The sequence below is a fragment of the Vidua chalybeata genome, chromosome 28 (assembly GCF_026979565.1).
Source record: "Vidua chalybeata isolate OUT-0048 chromosome 28, bVidCha1 merged haplotype, whole genome shotgun sequence".
Taxonomy (NCBI): Eukaryota; Metazoa; Chordata; class Aves; order Passeriformes; family Viduidae; genus Vidua; species Vidua chalybeata.
Window position 1 is genome coordinate 3,359,805 of NC_071557.1, and position 18,649 is coordinate 3,378,453.

Consider the following 18,649-nt stretch of genomic DNA (forward strand, 5'->3'; position numbering starts at 1 on the left):
CGGCTGCGCATGCGCAGGGGAAGGCAGACGGTTTGACCTCCGGCCCGCGCCGCGCATGCGCACAGCGCCCGCGCCGCCGCCATGTCGAGCCGCGGGAGGCGGGACCGCGACCCCCGGGAGCCCCGCGGGACCTCCGCCGCCGGCCCCGCCCGCGGCTCCTCCCGCAGCCGCCGCGACGCCGACGGCGAGCGGCAGCGGGGCAGGCGAGACGCGGAGCGGGAGCGCGCGCGGCGGGAGGCGGCGGAGGCGCTGCCGGTGGATCTCGCACGCGTCAAGCGGGAACCGGGCACCGGCAGCGGCAGCGGCGTCTGGGGGGGCTCCGGCAGCGCCGGCCCCGCCGCGCCCGTGCGGGTGAAGCGGGAGCGGGAGCCCGATGGAGACTCCGACCCTGAGCCCGAGCCCGCCGGTGGGGACCGGGAGGAGCGGATGGGACCGAAGGGCTGAGGGGACGCGGGGGAGTGAGGGGATACGGGGGTGTCTGGAGGGGTTCTGGGACCGGGGGGGTCACCAGGACTGGTCCTGGGGTCCTGAGCTCAGCTCCGGGCAGGGTTTGGAGGCAGGTGGGGCTCAGCCCCGGGAGGTGTCACGGAGGGGGAGCTGGGGGGGGTCATCCTCGTGCTTTCGGGGTCCCTGTGCCCCCCTTTTCACACCCTCCCACCCCCTAGTGCGCTACGGGCGCTTCGACCCCGAGGACCAGCGTAGCCGGCACTGCCCCTACCTGGACACCATCAACAAGTGGGTGACGGGGCTGTTTGGGGGTGCTCCTGCCCCTGGGGGTCCCCGCAGCTGTCCCCCAGCCCCGTGACACCGCTCTGCCCCCAGGAGTGTCCTGGACTTCGACTTTGAGAAGCTCTGTTCCATCTCCCTGTCCCACATCAACGTCTACGCCTGCCTCGTCTGCGGGAAGTACTTCCAGGGTGAGACCCCCCCGCAGGGCTGCTGGGGCATGGGGACAGCCCGGGGACAGCCAGGAGTGATGGGGGACACCCTAGTGCTGCTCTGAGGGACAGTTGGGGATAGGGGTGGTGGTGAGGGGGACACCCAGGGAGTGGGGTGGGGCACAAGGGGTCTGGGATGTTGCTGGGGACACCCAGGGCTGTGGGGACAGCCAGGGACAGGGAACAGCTAGGGACAGGCTGCTATCAAGGGGTACAGAGAGGATGCCTGAGGAGGGACACCATGGGGACAGCCAGGGTGGCTGCTGGGGGGGGCTCAGGGACCCTCCAACGGGCACAGCCCCCCTGTATGTGCCCGGGGGATCCTTTCTGTGCCTCCTGCCTCCAGCATGGTGCTCGGTGCCATCCCTGGTGCCCATGTCCCCCCGACAGGCCGCGGGCTGAAGTCGCACGCCTACATCCACAGCGTGCAGCTGAGCCACCACGTGTTCCTCAACCTGCACACGCTCAAGTTCTACTGCCTGCCTGACAACTACGAGATCATTGACTCCTCCCTCGAGGACATCACGGTGCGGGGGCACCTGGGGATCCCCAGGGCTGGGGCTGAGCTGGGACCTCCCCCAGATCCAAGGGGTTCAGGTTGGGACCTCCCCCAGATCTGAGAGGTTCAGGTTGAAATCTGTCCCAGCTCTGACGGGTTTGGGTTGGGATCTGTCCCAGCTCTTGAGGGGTTCGGGTTGGGGTCCCCCATCTCTGAGGGCTCTCTCTCCCCACAGTACGTGCTCAAGCCCACCTTCACAGCCCAGCACATCGCCCACCTGGACAAACAGGCCAAGCTGTCCCGGGCCTACGATGGCACCACGTACCTGCCTGGCATCGTGGGGCTCAACAACATCAAGGCCAACGACTACGCCAACGCTGTGCTCCAGGTGACACCTGGGTTAGGGCTTCCTTTTGGGGTGAACCCCCCCAGAACATCACTGTGGGTCTGACAGGGAGAAGTCAGCCTTGTCTTCCGTGGGCTGTACACTGTGAGGGTGTGCAGGCTTCATTCTGGGCTGAAACCCTCCCAAAATCCTGCTCTGGGGGTCTGAGGGATGAGTTCCAGCTCTTTTCCCATAGCATGTCCATATGGGGGATGCTATTGTCATTTTGGCCTGAATCCCCTCTGAAATCCTCCTAAAACCCCACGCTGGGGGTCCTGAGGGTAGATCCCACCTTCTCTTCTACAGGCGTTACACGTGGGGGGGCAGCTGGCCTTTTAGGATGAAAGCCCCCCCATAAGCCTCCACAAACCCCTCTGTGGGGTGATCATCCTCACCTCTGCATCCTTTCCAGGCTTCCCCACCCATGGGGGCATGCGGAGATTCCCCACCCATGGCAGGGATTCTTGGGATTCCCCACCCATGGCAGTGCAGGGTCTGCCCCAAAGCCCCCCCAGATCCCCTCCCGTGGGGGTCCCGGGGCTGAATCCCCCCTGCTCCGTCCCTAGGCCCTGTCCAATGTGCCTCCCCTGAGGAATTACTTCCTGGAGGAGGAGAACTACCGGCGCATCCAGCGCCCGCCTGGGGACATCATGTTCCTGCTGGTGCAGCGCTTCGGGGAGCTCATGAGGAAGCTCTGGAACCCCCGGAACTTCAAGGCACATGTGTCACCCCACGAGATGCTGCAGGCCGTGGTGCTCTGCAGCAAGAAAAACTTCCAGATCACCAAGCAGGGTGGGGTTTAGGGGGACAGGGCTGGGGGGGCAAAGCTGGGTTTGAGGGGAAGAACTGGGCCTGGGGGCTCTGGATTCAGAGGTGCAGGGCTGGGTTGGGGAGGCAGCACTGGGTTTGGGGGCTCTGGATTCAGGGGTGCAGGGCTGGGGCTCAGGGTGCAGGGCTGGGTTGGGGTCTCTGGATTTGGGGTGCAGGGCTGGGGATGGGGGTGCAGAGCTGAGTCTGGGGGCTGTGGATTTGGGGGTGCGGGGCTGGGTCTGGGGGCTCTGGATTCGGGGTGCAGGGCTGGGTCTGGGGGCTCTGGATTCGGGGGCACAGCGGGATCCAGGCTCAGCTCCAGCTCTGCTGTTGCAGGGGATGGGGTGGAGTTCCTGTCCTGGTTCCTGAACGCGCTGCACACGGCGCTGGGCGGCACCAAGAGGAAGAAGAAGAGTGAGTGGGGGGGAGGTTCTGGGGGGGACCTTGGGGGCCGCTGTCCCCCTGCTGAGCCCCCCTTGTCCCCCCAGCCATTGTCACCGACGTGTTCCAGGGCTCCATGCGCATCTTCACCAAGAAGCTGCCACACCCTGACCTGGTGGGACTGGGGGGAACGGGGAGTGTTGGAGTGCAGTGTGGGGTGCCAGTGTCCAATGGGATCTGGGGGGGGAGATGGGGTACAGTGGGAATGGCAGGGTCAGGAAAAGAGGTGTCAGGGTCAGGTGGGGGTGATGGGGTCTGGTGGGGGGTGGTTTGGGAGTGGTGGGGTTGTGACAGGGAGTTTGGGTCAAATGAGTGTGATGGGGTCAGATGAGGGAAGGGGGGTGTTGGGGTTTGGTGGGGGGGTCTTTGGGTACAACAGAAGGGTGTTAGGGTCTGGTGGGGGTGACAAGGTCAAATGAGTGGTGGCAGGGTGTGGTGGGGGTGATGGATCCAGCAGGGTGTGATGGATCCAGTGGGGTATGATGGATCCAATGGGGTGTGATGGATCCAGTGGGGGATGATGGATCCAGTGCAGGGTGTTGGGTCCAGTGGGGGGGTGTTGGGTCCAGCGGGGGGTGTTGGGTCCAGTGGGGGATGATGGATCCATTGGAGGGTGTTGGGTCTGGTTGGGGTGTGATGGATCCAGTGGGGGTGATGGATCCAGTGGGGGTGATGGATCCAGTGCGGGATGTTGGGTCCAATGGGGGTGTTTGGTCCATTGGCGGGTGTTGGGTCTGGTTGGGGTGTGATGGATCCAATGGAGGGTGTTTGGTCCAATGGGGGCTGTTGGTCTGGTTGGGGTGTGATGCATCCAACGGGGCTGACATGCCCCATGGGGTGTCCCGGGGTGCCCCCAGCCCGCCGAGGAGAAGGCACAGCTGCTGCAGAACAGCGAGTACCAGGAGCGCATGGTGGAGTCCACGTTCCTGTACCTGACCCTGGACCTGCCCACGGCACCGCTCTACAAGGACGAGAAGGAGCAGCTCATCATCCCCCAGGTGCCCCTGTTCAGCATCCTGGCCAAGTTCAACGGCAGCACCGAGAAAGAGTACAAGACCTACAAGGAGAACTTCCTGAAGCGGTTCCAGCTGACGCGCCTGCCCCCCTACCTCATCTTCTGCATCAAGCGCTTCACCAAGAACAACTTCTTCGTGGAGAAGAACCCCACCATCGTCAACTTCCCCATCACGTGAGCCGTGGGGAGGGGGCTGGGGGGCTTGTGGACAGGGTTAAAAGTGACTGAGAGGAGATTGGGGGTATCTGAGGGGGGTTGAAGGCATCTGGAGGGGGTTGTAAATGTCTGTGAAGCACTGGAAACATCTAGAGGGGCTTTGGAAGCACCTGGGCCAGGGGAGTAGAAGTGCCAGGGATTTGAAGGTGTCTAGGGTGGTATGTGGGTGTCTGGGGGGGCCTTGTAGGCATCCAGGTGGACTTTGAGTGGTTTTTAGGCATCAAAAAAGGGTTTGAAGGCACCTGGGGGGCGTTCCTGGGCACCTGGGGGTGTCAGGGAGTTTGTAACATCTGGGAGGGGGGTGTGGATATCTGAGGGGGTGTTGTGGGCAGCTGGGGGGGATTGTAGCAGTCCAGGAGGGCCTTGGAAGCCCCATGGAGGTGTCTGAGGGTGCTGTGGGGTCCCCAGGAACGTGGACCTGCGGGAATACCTGTCTGAGGAGGTGCAGGCTGCGCACTCCCACACCACCTACGACCTCATCGCCAACATCGTACACGACGGGAAACCCTCGGAGGGCTCTTACCGCATCCATGTCCTGCACCATGTGAGTGTCCCCTCCCCGAGGGGCTTGGGGGGCCACGGGGACCCTCCTGAGTCACCCTGACCCCTCCCGGGTCCTGGCAGGGCACAGGGAAGTGGTACGAGTTGCAGGACCTGCAGGTGACCGACATCCTGCCCCAGATGATCACCCTGTCCGAGGCCTACATCCAGGTGAGGGGGACAGGGGGTACCCCCAGAACGTCCCATGGACACCCCCTGAATGTACCCTTACACCCTCGAACATCTCCTGTGCCCCCCCAACCCCCTCCTGCTCTCCTGCAGATCTGGAAGCGACGTGAGGAGGATGAGACGAACCAACAAGGCGCCTGAGACCCTTGGGGACACCCAGAAACCCCCTTGGGGACACCCCAGCTCCCCCTCGGGGGTATCCCCAGCCCCCTAGGAGACCCCCTGAGACCCCTTTAGGAGCACCCCAAGCTCCCCTATGGACACCCAGAGACTCACAGGGACACCCATAGCCCACCTGAGGACACCCCCAGTCCCCCCTGGAGGTGTGTGTGCCCCAGTAAATGCCACCCACTATTTTTGTAACTAATTTTCACCTCTTCTTTGGGTTTGGGGGGGGGGGGGGGGGGTTGTGGGTTCTGCTGCTCCCCGTGACGCCTCCCAGCACCCCTGAGCCCCCATCAGGCCCCGAAACCCCAAAACGCTGAGGCAGAGCTGCATGCAAGCTTTATTGGGGAAAGCGGGGGGTCCTGGTGTCCCCCTACAGCCAGACGTGCTCCTGGCAGTGCTGCAGGGCCTGCAAGGGGCCCAGGGGTCAGTTGGGGGTGCAGGGGGTGGGAGCCCCCTGCATCCCCCGTGTCCCCTGTGTCCCCACTCACCTGGCAGCGCTGGGCGGCCTCCGGGCCCGAGCACCAGAAGATGGGGCCCAAGGCACAGGGGCCCAGGGGCAGGGACAGTGCAGGGACACCATCACCTTTGGGCTCCTGGGGGGTGGGACACAGGCGTGAGGGGACCCCCCGAGGTGGGGGGCACCCCCAGGACCCCCCAAGTCCCCTCCCTAGGGCTGTGCCTTGTGGACTCTGGCACTGTCCTCTGGAGGGAGGGTGGCACCTGACTGTGTTCTCAGGGGTGACTGGACTGTGACAGCCCAGGGCGTGTCCCCAAGGACTGCGACACCCAGGGTGTGTCCCTTCGGGGCTGCACCAGCATTTGTGTCCCTGGCCTGGCTCCGGGGGACCTCAACACTCAGGGATGTGTCCTCAGGGCTGTGACACTCCCGGATGTGTCCCCTCAGTGTCCTGTGACTGTGGGGTGCCTGTCACCTCCTGGGGACCATCCCCCCGGCCGTCCTTTTTGTGTCCCCCTCGTGTCCTCCCTCACCTCCTCCCTGACACACTCTGCCAGCCGCACCACGATGGCCTCCAGCACCCAGGGCGGCGGCAGCGTCCCCACGTGCTCGTTGTCCCCGTTGTCCCCACTGTGGCAGGCGAGGAACAGGCGGCAGAGCAGGCGGGGGCCCAGGCGGCCCAGCAGCCCCTCGAGCGCCAGGGCCGCGTAGCGCTCGGCCAGGCACTGACAAGCCCCGGCCACCGGCAGCGGCAGTGCCCGGCACAGCCCGGCCACCGCCGTGGCCACCGAGCCCACAGGAACAGCGGCCTCGGCCCGCGCCACCAGCGAGCGGCACAGCCAGCACAGCGGCAGCGGCAGCGGCAGCGCCTTCGGGGACAGCCCGGAGCCCTGCTGGAGAGGGGACACTGCAGCCGTGCTGGGGACACTGCAGCTGGTGCTGGGGACACTGCAGTGGTGATGGGGACACTGCAGCGGGTGAGGGGACGCTGCAGCTGGTGCTGGGGACACTGCAGCTGGTACTGGGGACACTGCAGCTGGTACTGGGGACACTGCACCCAGTACTGGTGACACTGCGTGGCTGTGCCCCCCCAGCACCGTGGCCCCCACAGGGCTACCACCACCCACCCCTGCAGTCCCTGTGTCCCCGTACCTGCAGGTGGCTGCTGGGCACCTCAAGGACGGGCATGGCCAGCGCGGCCCCAGGTTCTCCAGGACACAGCTTCAGCTTGGCACAGACCTCCTGGGGCTTCTGTGGGGCAGCACAGGGCGACCCACATGTCTCCAAGACCCCGGGTGGCCCTGGATGCCCTGCTGTGCCCGCTGCCCCCGCATGTCCCTGGGAGCCACAGTGTCCCCAACGCCCCTCGTGTGTGCTCCACTGCCACTCACAAGGTGCTGGATGTCCAGGAGGAGGTGATGGACAAGCCACTGAGCCAGGTTCTTGCACAGGGTCTCCACAAAAGGGAGATGGGGGCACACAAGCCCCACCACCTTATCTAGCACCACCTGCACCAGGGCACCGACAGTGACAGTGACAGCCACTGTGACAGCCACCGTGACACCCACAGTGACACCCACCATGACACCCACAGGGACACCCACAGTGACACCCACAGGGACACCCACCATGACACCCACTGTGACAGCCACCACTGCTGTACTCACCACCACCACACCCCAGCCACACCCGTCACTGCTGGTGCCCACGGGTGGTGCCTGTGGCATGGCACCTGTGGCCATGGCACACACAATGGCATCCATCCTGTCACCTCACTGTCATGGCACCCGCTGACACCTGCCACCAGCTCACCCACCATCCCAGCACCCGCAGTGACACGCACACCATGGTGGCATCTGTGACTGTGGCACCCTGAGTGGCAGCCACCACGTCATCAGCCACAGTGGCATTCCCAGTGGCACCTCTCTGCGTGGCACTTGCTGGTACCCACCATGACAACCAGTGGCACCTGTGCCCATGGCCCCCATGGTGACACCCCCAGTGGCACCTGTCCCCCACCCCCAGTGGCACCTCCAAGGCCGATTGGTTGGAGATTTGGCGGAGGAAGTCCATGACCATCTGGCACATGGCACAGGTGTCCTGCAGGAGAGGACAGTGGGGACATGGGGACACAGGGACACAGGGACAGAGGGGACAGAGGGAAGTGGGACATGGCAGCAGAGGAGGACAGGGACATAGGGAGCATGAGGACATGGGGATGTGGCACAGGGATATTGGGAGGTGGGACACGGGAACATGGGGGAATGGGGATGTGGAGGAATGGGGACATAGGGACAGAGGGGGATGCGTGTGGACATGTTGGGGTGGGACTGTGGTGGGAGTACTGGGACCCCTGTGGGGTTTTGGGGGCACACAGGGGGCACAGGGGCAGAGGGGAGGGTGGAGGGACATTAGAGGGGTGATGGGGACACAGGGGGGTCTCTCACCATGTCAGGGGGTCCCTGGGTGAGGTGGGGGCAGCGCCCCAGGGCCCCACAGCGCAGCGCCGTCACCCAGTCCTGGCACCAGGCAGAGGGGGGCACCCCACAGCCCCCCCCCGGCGCCCCCAAACCTGTGGCCACTGTCAGCACCCGGCCAGGGGGACCTGGCAACCCAGGACCCCCCCAGTACACCCCCCCTCAAGTCGCCCCACCCCAGCACCAGCCCTCTTGGGGGGACCCCCTCAGTGAACCCTCCCACTCCAATGCCCCATCCCGGGGGGCCCTGGCGCTGTAACCCCACCTCTACTCACACAGCACCCCCAAACCCCACTCCTGCCCTCATGGGGGACCCGGCTGGAAGGGACCCCCCCCAGTGACACCCCCATACCCCATCCCATACCCCAAGAGGGGTCCCAGGGCTCCGGACCCCCACCCAAGGGCCCCCTTCCCCCGTTGCCAGGCACCTGTGCCCCCGTCACTTCAGCACAGGGTCCTTGAGGAGGGCACCCGGCTCTGGGGGTGCCCACCTCTGGGGGCACCCGGCTTTGGGGGCACCCAAAAGGGGGCACCCAGCTCTGGGGGCACCCAGCTCTGGGGTGCCCAGCTTTGGGGGTGACCGGCTTTGGGGGCACCCGGCTTTGGGGGTACCCAAAAGGGGGCACCCACCTCTGGGGGCACCCAGCTCTGGGGGCGCCCAGCTCTGGGGGTGCCCGGCTTTGGGGGCACCCGGCTTTGGGGGTGCCCAGCCCTGCAGGCACACCCAGCTCCGGGGCTGCCCCAGGTGTGGGGGCGCACGGGTTCTACCTGGGGTGGTCCCGAGCAGGGCGAGGAGCAGCGGCAGTGCCAGGGCCATGGCAAGGGACAGGGCCGAGGACGGGGACGGTGCTGGCAGGGCCGAGCCCGCGGCCTCTTAAAGCCCCGTAGGCGGGATGTGGTCACTGGGACTGTGCCAGCTCATGGGGACAGGTGTGTCACACCCACAGGGACACTGTGGGGCCTGCCACCCCCGCTCTGCCACTCTGCTGCTGGCTCCACGCCCGTGTCCTCACAGCCACGTCCTGACTGGGGTCCCCATTCAAGGGCCCCCTGTCCCCAGCAGGGATCCTTTGTAATGTCCCCATGTCCCCACTGAGTCCCCACTGCTGTACCTGTGTTCCCACTGGGGTCCCCATGTCCCCCTACACTCCTCCCTGTCTCCCATCTCCCCACATCCCCTCAGCCCCCCATGTCCCCCCCACATCACCATCTCCCTCCCCTCTGCCGTGTCCCCACACCCCCACGTTCCCACGTCCCCTTTGTGCCACCACAGTCCCACACCCCACTATTGCCCCCATGTCCCTCCTGTCACCCTCCAATCCCCCCAGCCCCTTCTGCTCCCCTGTTCCTTCATGTCCTCCTGTGTCCCCCCAGTGTCCCCATGGCTCCCAACCCTCATGTCCTCCCTAGTTCCTGTGTCCCCCATGTCTTCCATGTCCCTCATGTCCCGTGTCCCCCATGTCCCTCATGTTGCCCATGTCCTCCATGTCCCTCAAGTCCCTCGTGTCCCTCAAGTCCCCCATATCCCCCATGTCCCTCAAGACCTCCGTGTTCCTCGTGTCCCCTCCCTGACCTCCCACTCACATTCCACATCCCCCCACCCCCATGTCCCCCACAGTCCCCAAAGTCCCTAATCCCCCCATGTCCTGCCCTTCCCCCAGCTTTGTGCCACCCCCTGACTGTGCCTCCTGTCCCTTCCCTACTCCCCTTCCCGGCAGGTCCCTCCCCGGTCTCCACTGTGACCCCACTTGTCACTCGAGAGCCCTCAGGGCAGGTGTGGCCCCAAGGGTGGGGCACCTGCTCCAGGTGTGGCACTGGGCTGGGTCCCAGGTGGCCCCGTGCCCCTCTGTCACCCTTTGTACCCCATCCCGTGCCACCCTCTCACCCTGGGCTGTCCTGTCCTTGTCCCCCCCATGCGACCCCCGTCCTTCTGCCACCCCCATCCTCACCGTCCCCTCCCCTCCCGCAGCAATTTCGGCTCTTTCGTAACGAAATAATTTATTTCCTAACAATCAAACAAGACAGAAATATCCATGGACACAGCAAAGATCTCCTAAAACACGGAATTCCTAAAAAAAAAAAAAATTAAAACAAAAAACCCAAACAAACAAACAAACAAAAAAGCACCATTCTATTGGCTTGACACGGGGGTTCAGCCCTGCAGTGGGATATTTGGATATTTACAGCAGGAACGGCTGGAAATGGATGGGTGTCCGCTCCCAGCTGCCCAACGGAGCCAGGCTGGGATGGATCCACTCTTTGAGAAGCAAAAAGAACAGAAAAAATGATGGAAAAAGCACAAATAAGAAGTGTCCCAAAGAATAATAAAGGAAAGCTTGAGTGGAGATGGGGTGGCTCCGCTGGAAAAATGAAGGCTGAAACGAACATTTTGGTGCTTCCCGGGAGCTGGCGGTTCGGGATCTGCCTTCCCTAAGCAAAAAGAAAGGAAAAACAGCCCAAAAATGGGAGTTTTTGATTCCCACCTGTCCGTGCCCCGATCCGACTCCCCCCTCTCCCTGGATTTTTTTTTTTTGTCACAACCTATAAAAAAGTCCTTCCTGCAGCTTATTTCATAGGAATGCTGGTGGATCAGTGAATTCCAGGAAAAGGCTGGCACCACCACAGGGACCCGGGGATTCCGGGTTAGTGCAGCGTTTTGGGGTTCCCGGAGCACAGCCTGACAGTGCAAAGGGCTGGGAAGGGTCAGGCTGGGACAGGAGGGGGAAAAAGGGGGAAAAAAAAGGCATTGGGAACTCAGAAAGGCACAAACCAGCCAAAACCCCTAATTTGTGCTGAGGCCAAACCTTCAGAATGTCCAAAACCAACCAAAAATCAATGTTTTGTACCTCTGGAAGGGCCTTCCCAATGCTGGGAATCACCTGCCCAGAGGGTTCCACTGGGATTCCCCAGGTGGAGGCAAAAGCCACCTGAGCTGTGGCCCCCATAGGCTGGTATTCCTCTTTCTCTCTGTGTTTTCCATATTTTTGCCTTTTTTTCCCTCTTTTTGACCGTGCAGGGGGTTGAGCTCAGGTGCCCACGGTCTGTGACAATGCCAGAGGGTGGAAAATTCCAGCAGCTTCAAAGGAAAATTCTTTGTGGTTTGGGTTTTTTTTTTTTTTTTCCTCTTATGAGCCAGCACATGGAAAAAAAAGAGCCAGAACCTGGGGGATTTGGGCAAGTTGTGGGGCCTGTGGGTGGCTTCCCACTTCCCCATGTGAGCCAGGAATGGGATTGGGGTGTTAAAAAGGGAAGGTGGAAAATGAGAAAGGGGGAAAGGGGAAGAGAAAAAGAAGAAAGAAGGAAAGGAAAAGGAGGAGGAGAAGGAGAAAAGAAAAACAAGAAAAGGAAAGGGGGGAAATGAGAAAAGGGGAAAGGGAAACAGAAAAGGAGAAAAGAAGGAAAGGAAAAGAAGGAGGAGGAGGAGAAGGAGAAAAGAGAAACAAGAAAAGGAAAGCGGAAAAGGGAAAAAATAGGGGAAAGAAAAAAGGAAGGGAAAGGGGAAAGGACAAAGGAAAAGAAAAAGCACTGGAGTCTCCTGCTCCTCATCCCCTTGCACTCCATGGAGCTTCTCGATGCCTTTCAGCACCTGCATTTCCTGAAATGGACCTGCAGAGGGGCAGGGTTTTATCCCAGCGCCGGGAAGAGCCCCGGGAGGGCTCCGTGCTGATTCCTCAGCCGGCTCCACGGGCTGGAAAAGCCCTTGGACCGGCTCGAGGGGAAAAGGAAGGTGCTGGAAGCAGAGCTCTCTACACGTTAACATTTCCCAGAGCATCTCCAAAAGCGGGAAGTGGTGGGAATGCTCCCTGCAGTGCACTGGGAAAAGAATCCACACCACGGCTGTGAACCCCCCCTGCCCGCCGGGTTTCCCTCCCTGTGGTGGCTTCTGGAACCTTCCAGGAGCCTGGAACAATCCCGGGTGGATGGGCACGGCCCGGGGGGTGCTGCGGGGTTATTGCTGAGCAGAGGCATCATCTTTGTGCTGAAGGGGTGGAGAGAGGCCCTGGGCTCCCTCCGAGGTAGAAGAAACGGTCCCCGAGACTAGAAGCGTGGGAAGGGAATTCCAGGAGTCTGGAACGCCGTGCCACATTCCAGGAGGTGGGACATTGGCCGAGCCGGGGGGTGGGGATGGTTCTGAGCCTGTTCCCCAGCCAGGAATGCTCCGGGGGGGCTGGGATGGGGTCCCTGAATATTTAGAGTCGGGGGAAGGGAGCCCCGACTGAGGCTGATCCCCGTGCCCGAAACGCTCCGTGCTCCCAGCTCCGCCATGGATGGAAACCACAAAGCACCGGCTCTCTCTTCGGAGCTGCTCCCAACAAATTCAGCTCTCCGGCTCCCGAGGATTGGGAATGTGACGTGGCCACCCAAAGGTGGAGAAGATTGGGAATACCGGGCAGTGACAGCCTGGGGAAGAAGCCAGGGGAGGCTCCTGAGGTTGCTGTTATTGCCGGGATATTCCTGGGCGCTTCGGGCACGGCTGAAGGCAGGGCCAGGCATGGGAGGCTGGGCTGGTGCGAACAGAGCCCCGGGAGCAGCCGGGCCGGCGAGACGCGCGGGCGGTTCCGTGCAGGGGATGCCAGCGGGGTCGGTGTGCTGGCTAACGGGATCTGGTGCCGTGGCGGGGGGAAGCGCTCCCTAAATGCCGACGGGAAGCTTCCGGCTGCTTGCCAGCTTGGCCCTGGTTCCGCCAGAGCTGGAATAGCCCTCGTCGCTGCCCAGGCTCTGGAGGCTGCTGCGCTCGTCCGAGTCGCTGGGGCTGCTGCTGCTCCAGTCCAGGTCGGCCGGGAGGTCGTCCGTGCTCTCCACATCCACATCCATCTCTTCTGCCGGGGGAACGGGAACAGGAGCGGTTGGGGCTCCGGCACGGCCAGGCCTCCCGCCGGCCGTGCCCCAGTGCGGGCTCTCACCTTGGTCCGAGTCAGAGCGCTCGGAGGAGAGGCTGGAGCCGATGCTGTCTATCCTGACCCACTCCATTCCCAGCTTTTCCAGCTGCCGCTGGAGGTGCCGCTGCTCCCGCTGCAGCTGCTCAATCTGGTGCAGGGCCCGGCGCTCCTGGTCCTCCAGCTTCTGTGGGGGACAGGGCACCCTGAGCCCAGCATTCTGTCAGAACCACCCGGCATTCCCAGCACCCTGAGCCCGGCATTCCCTCGAAGCCACCCGGAATTCCCACCCAACCCACTCCGGCGCAGCCACCGCCGGCTCCCGAGGGGGCTCCCATCTTCAGCACGTTTGGGATGTGGAGCTGTAGGGATTCCAACCCTCCCAGTCATCCCAGCCCAATGCTGTCTCCCAGTTATCCCTGCCTGGTGCCAGTGCTCTCCCAGTCATCCCAGCCCAATTCAGAGCTCCCCCAGTTACCCCAGCCCCATCCCAGCGCTCCCCCGTTATCCCATCACAATCCCAGTGCTCTCTCACTTATCCCAGCCCAACCCAGCACTCTCCTAGCCCATGCCCTGTACTGGGATGCAGCTCTCAGCTCCCAGCCCGGTGCTGGACCCCGATGTAGGGCTCACCTGGATGTGGAGCCTGGCCCTGGTGAGGAGGCTGAGCGTGGTGTGCCGCCCAGCTGCCGCGCCCAGCGGCACCAGCCCCTTCAGCCTCTCCAGGCACAGCCGGAGCTGGGCACGCCTGCAACGGGAGCACACAGCTGGCTCAGCTTCCTGAAAGGCATTCCCACCCCACTGCTGGGGAAAAACGGGGTGCTGGGAGCTAAACCTGACCAGGAGCCTCCCCAGCCTCCACAGGCTTCCAGAAACTGGGAGAGAACTGCAGCCAGGCAAAAGGATGCCTTGGGAAAAGCTCCTGGATAAACCCTGCTGGCACCCCGGGCTGCTGGGGCAATCCCAGGCAAGGAGATGCCAATGACCTTGGGATTCTGGGTGAGAATATCCACTTTTGGTCATTGTCTTCCATCTCACGAGTGCTGGGTGGCTCCTGCTGACAGCTGAAGCTGCCCAGGCTAATACCCAGCTGCAAATCCCTCGGGAGTGCTTCCTTTCCCTATTTTTAGTGGGAACAGGGTGGTTTTGGATACAAAAATCCCAGATCCCTGCAGGGGCACTGGCTGTGCTCCAGGAATCCTCCCTCTTCCTGTAACATCTGGGTTTTCTCTGCTTTAACAGGTTAATGCAGGAGGGAGGCTCCAGCTCCTCGAGGAAATCCCTTTTTCTGCTGAAAAAAGCAGGGGTTCTCCCAGTACATCCCAGTTTCCCTGGGTCCATTCCCAATCCCAACATGTAGGTCAGATCCTTGGGAAGGGGTTGTAACACCCATCCCTGAACCGCCCCATCCCGGGCAGCTACAAAGGGATTTTGCAATGACCTGCTGGTCTTGTTTGGGATACGCTGGGAGTCAACAGGGATTTCCTCACCCAAAGGGCCTCGGGATGACAACACAGGCAAAAAAAGTGGGATTTACCCGGGATAAATAATCCCAAACTGGCTCAAAGATGAGCCTGTGAAAAGATAATTTTCCTGAATAAGCAGAGCTGTGGAGATGGATGCCATTCCCAACAACCAGGGACGGGGAATGCTTTAATCCTTGGTGTCCTTTATCCCATTCCTTCCCTGCCAAGCCATTTCAGGATGGCGGAACACCCCTGGAGAAGCAGTAATTCCCCCCAGCCCGGCTCCTGACAACTGCTGGCACTCACCTGTTCTTTTCCATCTCATTGTGTGTCGACCTGGAAAAGAAGGAAGAAGTTATTAATTCTTCTGGCTGATTAGTGATTAACAGTTGGGATTAACATGTGGGAATTAGCAAAGGCTCCCTGGAAAAGCTGTAGAGCTGGGGGGCTTCCAGGGATGGTGAGTGGTGGGATGCAGACGGGTAAGTGGCAATAAAAGGGTCAGGAAAACCGTGAAGTGGGATTTTAAACCAGACACCCAAGTTATAGAGCTGGGATTGGGATCAGCAGCTCATCCCTGTCCCTCAACCCAGGAACATAAATTGGAAAAAGCCTTCCCTGTGTCCAACAGCACAGAGCAGCTCTGGAGGAGACCCCAAACACATTAAACCCACAACAAATCCCCCTGAAGCTCCCAACTTCCATGGAGCTGGGAAAAGGTGGAGAACACAAGCTAGGACTGATTTTCCCTCCACTGAAATCCAGGAGGAAGCCACAGGAGGTCACATTCCCAGGAGTAGTGCTCAGGGAAGAGCTGCTCCCCTGTCCACTGTCTCCCTAAACCTTCTGAAGCTCCACTCCAATTTGGTAAAAAATGCTGTTAATGTGCCTGAAAACTTAAATGTGGGAATAACCCAGAGGCTGTTTGGATGAGGATGTCTACTGGGATGGCCCCACGGGATCTGGGAGTGCTGGAAAAACCAGGGATGTCACCAAAGGGAAAACCAAAGATGTCACCACCACAGCAGTGGGAGATGCTCTCCAAGGTCTCCTCCCCTTTTCCAGCAGCCTTTCCTGATGGATCACCCTGCTCCAGTGGCTCTGCTGGCACTTTGGCCACATCTCCCACGTCCCCAGAAATGTCCTATCCCAGCAGAGACACTTCCCATTCCATGGGATTATCCTGACCCACTGGAAGGGCTCAGCTCCTGGACAGTGTCTCCATTCAGTTTCTCCCTGGATAAATCTGCATGTTTCACACCCAGCCCTTTACCAAGGGGCTGCAGCTTTACGAGCTTTTCCCTTGATTCCAAATTATCCAAACACCTGCTGAGCACAGGTACAGACAGGGGTGAAGCTCCCATCACCTCCACAATCCTTAATTACAAATCAATCATATTTTCTGCCTGGATCCTTCCTGGAAGGGTTGTTTTCCCTTCTGGGCTTGCATTTGCCATCACCAATATTTAGAGGGAAAAAAAAAAAAAAAAATAATTGATGGATTTAAATTCTGGATAAAATAAACAGTAGCAGAGGGGATGGCAGCTTCACCCCGGGGCAGGTGGAGCTCCCACACCTGTGCCTCCCACATCCTCTCCCGAGCGATCTCATGCCCACAGAGTCACTGGTTTGGATTCCCACCAGCCTGAACCTCAGCTGATCACCAGCTTTCCCTCCGGAATGTGCTTTTTATTCCTGAAAACCGCAACAGACCGGCCCGAAGCAAACCAAATATTCCCAGAAGGAAACCCGGAGCGTGTCCGGGCAGGACAAAGCCCCGGATTCCCCTGGAGACCGTTTGATTCTGCCCCCCGAGGGGCTCCCGAGCTCCGAAAGGGCCGGGCAGGAGCCGCCCCAGCCCCGGGGCACACGGGGATCACAAACCCAGGCGGGTCCATCCCGGCAGCTGCCAAAGGTCGGCGGCGGTGGCGTCGTGCAGACGGGAGCGCTCCCGAGCAGGAAAAGGGTGACAGATGTGCTGCCACCAGCACCTGGCTCCTCCCTGGCGCCCGAGGACGTGTCGCGATGGACCTGCCGCCCCTCAGAGCGTCCCCCGGGCTGGGGACACGTCCTGCAGGCAGCCCTCGCCAGGAGCAGCTGAGGATCCCATGGCTGGAGGGCGGCTGGAGGGATGGAATCAAGGCTCGGGGTGTGGGGTTTGCTCCTGGAATTCGGTCTGGGTGCTGGGAGCCGACTCCAGCTCGGAGGAAAGGTGGTGCAGGATTTAAAACCAGCGCGGAGCAAGAGGGGGGAACGACCACGGAGGGACAGGGGAGGCTCTGGGTGGGTAACTCAGGAGGTGACAGGAGGGTCCCCTCCAGCCCTGCAAGGGCTGTGACAGCAGGACCTCTCCGAGCCGGTCACCCAGGGACAGAAAGGTCCCACCCACGGTGTCACACCCGCTGACAGGTGGACTTTGGTGACAGCAGAGCCCCACCCAGCCCTGTCACACACCCGGTGACAGCAGGACCTCCCTGAGCCGGGTCACCGGATGACAACAGTGCCCCCCAGCCTGTCACACCCCCAGGGACAGGAGGGGCTCCCTGTCCCCCAAACACCTCGGACAGGAGGGGGCCCCCGGCCTTGTAACACCCCCAGGGACGGCGGGGGGGCCCTACCGGGGACCGGGGAGTCAGCCCGGCCAGCCCCAGGCCCGGTGACAGATGGGGACAGGAGCCCCGGGGCCTGTCACACCCCTGGGGACAGAGGGACCTCGGCAGAAACCGAGCAGCGTCATGACAGGAGGGACCCCCGGCCCTGGCGCACACCCGGTGACAGCGGGGCCCCATCAGAGCCCGGGGACCGGGGCGGTGACCCCGGCCCGGCCGGAGGCCCAGGAACAGCGGCCCCACCGGGCACACGGACACGGGAGCCCCCTGGGCCTGTCACCCACCCCCGCCCGCTGACAGCGGGGGGCTCAGCCGGCCGGGCCGCGCGGCGCCGGAGCTGCCCCGGCCGGGCCCCACAACGGCCGGGCCCCTTCGGGCCGGTCCCCCCCGCCCCGCCCGATGCTGCCGTCACCTGCCGCCGCCGCCACTCCTCCGGGCCTTGGCGCGGCGCCGCGGGGCCTCGCCGTCCTTCCCGCCGGGCCACAGCGAGGCGTAACCGTGCTCGGCTTCTGCGGGAGACACAACAGCGGGCGCGGGTCACCGCGGGGCCCGGCCGGGGGCACCGGCGGCAGCAGGTAGGGGGGCGCGCGGGGGGTACCTCGCTCCCGCCGCTCCAGGAACTCGGCGGCCTCCAGCAGCATCTGGATGCCGAGGCGGGGGGGGGCGGCCATGGCGGGGCCGGGACGGGCCGCGACCGGCGCCGGGGGGGGAGCGGCGGCCTCTGCCCGCCCCGAGCGCCGCTCCGCCAGACCCCGCGCGCGCCACGCCCCCACCGCCGCTCATTGGTCGAGGCTGAGGCAGGCCCCGCCCATCCACGCCGCTGATTGGAGGGAGAGGGGCGGCCACGCCCAGCGCCTCCACGAGCGGCGGAGAGGGAGCGTGGCCGCGCCTGAGGACACGCCCCCCGCTCGCTGCTATTGGACGGGAGCGCCACGCCCTCCTGCCATTGGCCCGCCCCCCCGCACCGCCCCGCCCACAAAGCCGGTCACGCCCCGCTGGCCGCACGCTCTGCCCTGACTCACTTCCTGCCGCTCAGCCAATGGCGAGGCCAGACGGGGGAGGGGGCGGGGCCTCGGCTACGTCGGGCAACGTAAGGACGGACAGGGATCCCAGGGATGGGGACGGGAACCGGAACCCCCCCGGACAGCGACCCCCGGAACGGGGACAGGGACCGGGACTCTGGACAGGGAACCAGAACATCTCCCGGACAGGGACCCCCCGGGATGAGGACAGGGAACCCAGGGACATCTGGACAGGGAACAGGAACCGCCCCGGACAGGGACCCCCGGGATGGGGACGGGGACAGGGACCGGGATGGGGACAGGGAACCCAGGGAACAGGAACCCTCCCCGGACAGTGACCCCCGAACAGGGAACCCCGGGATGGGGATGGGAACAGGGACCAGGACCCCTGGACAGGGAACCCAGAGAAGAGAAACCCCCCCAGACAGGGACCCCCGGGATGGGGACAGAGCCCTGGGATGGGGACAGGGACAAAGACCCCCGAACAGAGACCCCCAGGATGGGGACAGACCCCCTGGGACAGGGAACCCCCCCAGACAG

At 62.8% G+C, this 18,649-nt stretch overlaps 3 protein-coding genes across 8 annotated transcripts; 1 reads left to right on the forward strand and 2 right to left on the reverse strand.

The window, feature by feature from the left end:
* Positions 1-81: 81 nt before the first annotated feature.
* Positions 82-5,396, forward strand: USP39 (ubiquitin specific peptidase 39). The gene is made up of 12 exons (XM_053966373.1): positions 82-406; positions 666-735; positions 823-917; positions 1,329-1,465; positions 1,673-1,825; positions 2,389-2,614; positions 2,969-3,046; positions 3,121-3,188; positions 3,931-4,262; positions 4,713-4,848; positions 4,929-5,015; positions 5,127-5,396. The coding sequence occupies exons 1-12, from the start codon at positions 82-84 to the stop codon at positions 5,172-5,174; spliced, it is 1,755 nt and encodes a 584-aa protein (XP_053822348.1). The 3' UTR covers positions 5,175-5,396.
* A 124-nt stretch (positions 5,397-5,520) lies between these two features.
* On the reverse strand, positions 5,521-8,993 carry SFTPB (surfactant protein B). Of its 4 annotated transcripts, none has more exons than XM_053966405.1 (8): positions 8,904-8,993; positions 8,106-8,230; positions 7,690-7,758; positions 7,050-7,166; positions 6,811-6,909; positions 6,192-6,551; positions 5,690-5,794; positions 5,521-5,607 (listed from the first exon to the last, which is right to left on the reverse strand). In XM_053966405.1, the coding sequence occupies exons 1-8, from the start codon at positions 8,950-8,952 to the stop codon at positions 5,572-5,574; spliced, it is 960 nt and encodes a 319-aa protein (XP_053822380.1). In that variant the 5' UTR covers positions 8,953-8,993; the 3' UTR covers positions 5,521-5,571. The 4 variants fall into 4 exon arrangements, with proteins under 4 accessions (XP_053822380.1, XP_053822379.1, XP_053822378.1 ...); XM_053966404.1 differs by having other exon boundaries at positions 6,192-6,548; positions 8,106-8,263; XM_053966403.1 differs by having other exon boundaries at positions 8,106-8,263.
* Positions 8,994-10,116: 1,123 nt separating this feature from the next.
* Positions 10,117-17,826, reverse strand: MXD1 (MAX dimerization protein 1). Of its 3 annotated transcripts, none has more exons than XM_053966412.1 (6): positions 17,686-17,826; positions 17,500-17,596; positions 14,785-14,814; positions 13,646-13,760; positions 13,040-13,196; positions 10,117-12,955 (listed from the first exon to the last, which is right to left on the reverse strand). In XM_053966412.1, the coding sequence occupies exons 1-6, from the start codon at positions 17,756-17,758 to the stop codon at positions 12,768-12,770; spliced, it is 660 nt and encodes a 219-aa protein (XP_053822387.1). In that variant the 5' UTR covers positions 17,759-17,826; the 3' UTR covers positions 10,117-12,767. The 3 variants fall into 3 exon arrangements, with proteins under 3 accessions (XP_053822387.1, XP_053822386.1, XP_053822385.1); XM_053966411.1 differs by having other exon boundaries at positions 13,040-13,199; XM_053966410.1 differs by having other exon boundaries at positions 10,117-13,199.
* Between the last annotated feature and the right edge of the window lie 823 nt (positions 17,827-18,649).

Coding starts and splice junctions, on each gene's coding strand:
- USP39 (XM_053966373.1), top strand. CDS start 82: ATGTCGAGCCGCGGGAGGCGGGACCGCGACCCCCGGGAGCCCCGCGGG. Junction 1,466..1,672: donor CCTCCCTCGAGGACATCACG/GTGCGGGGGCAC, acceptor CTCTCCCCACAG/TACGTGCTCAAGCCCACCTT. Junction 5,016..5,126: donor TGTCCGAGGCCTACATCCAG/GTGAGGGGGACA, acceptor GCTCTCCTGCAG/ATCTGGAAGCGACGTGAGGA.
- SFTPB (XM_053966403.1), bottom strand. CDS start 8,952: ATGGCCCTGGCACTGCCGCTGCTCCTCGCCCTGCTCGGGACCACCCCA. Junction 7,167..7,689: donor CCAACCAATCGGCCTTGGAG/GTGCCACTGGGG, acceptor GCCCTGGTGCAG/GTGGTGCTAGATAAGGTGGT. Junction 6,910..7,049: donor TCCTGGACATCCAGCACCTT/GTGAGTGGCAGT, acceptor GCTGCCCCACAG/AAGCCCCAGGAGGTCTGTGC.
- MXD1 (XM_053966410.1), bottom strand. CDS start 17,758: ATGGCCGCCCCCCCCCGCCTCGGCATCCAGATGCTGCTGGAGGCCGCC. Junction 14,815..17,499: donor AGGAGTGGCGGCGGCGGCAG/GTGACGGCAGCA, acceptor CTTCTTTTCCAG/GTCGACACACAATGAGATGG. Junction 13,200..13,645: donor GGGCCAGGCTCCACATCCAG/GTGAGCCCTACA, acceptor TGTCCCCCACAG/AAGCTGGAGGACCAGGAGCG.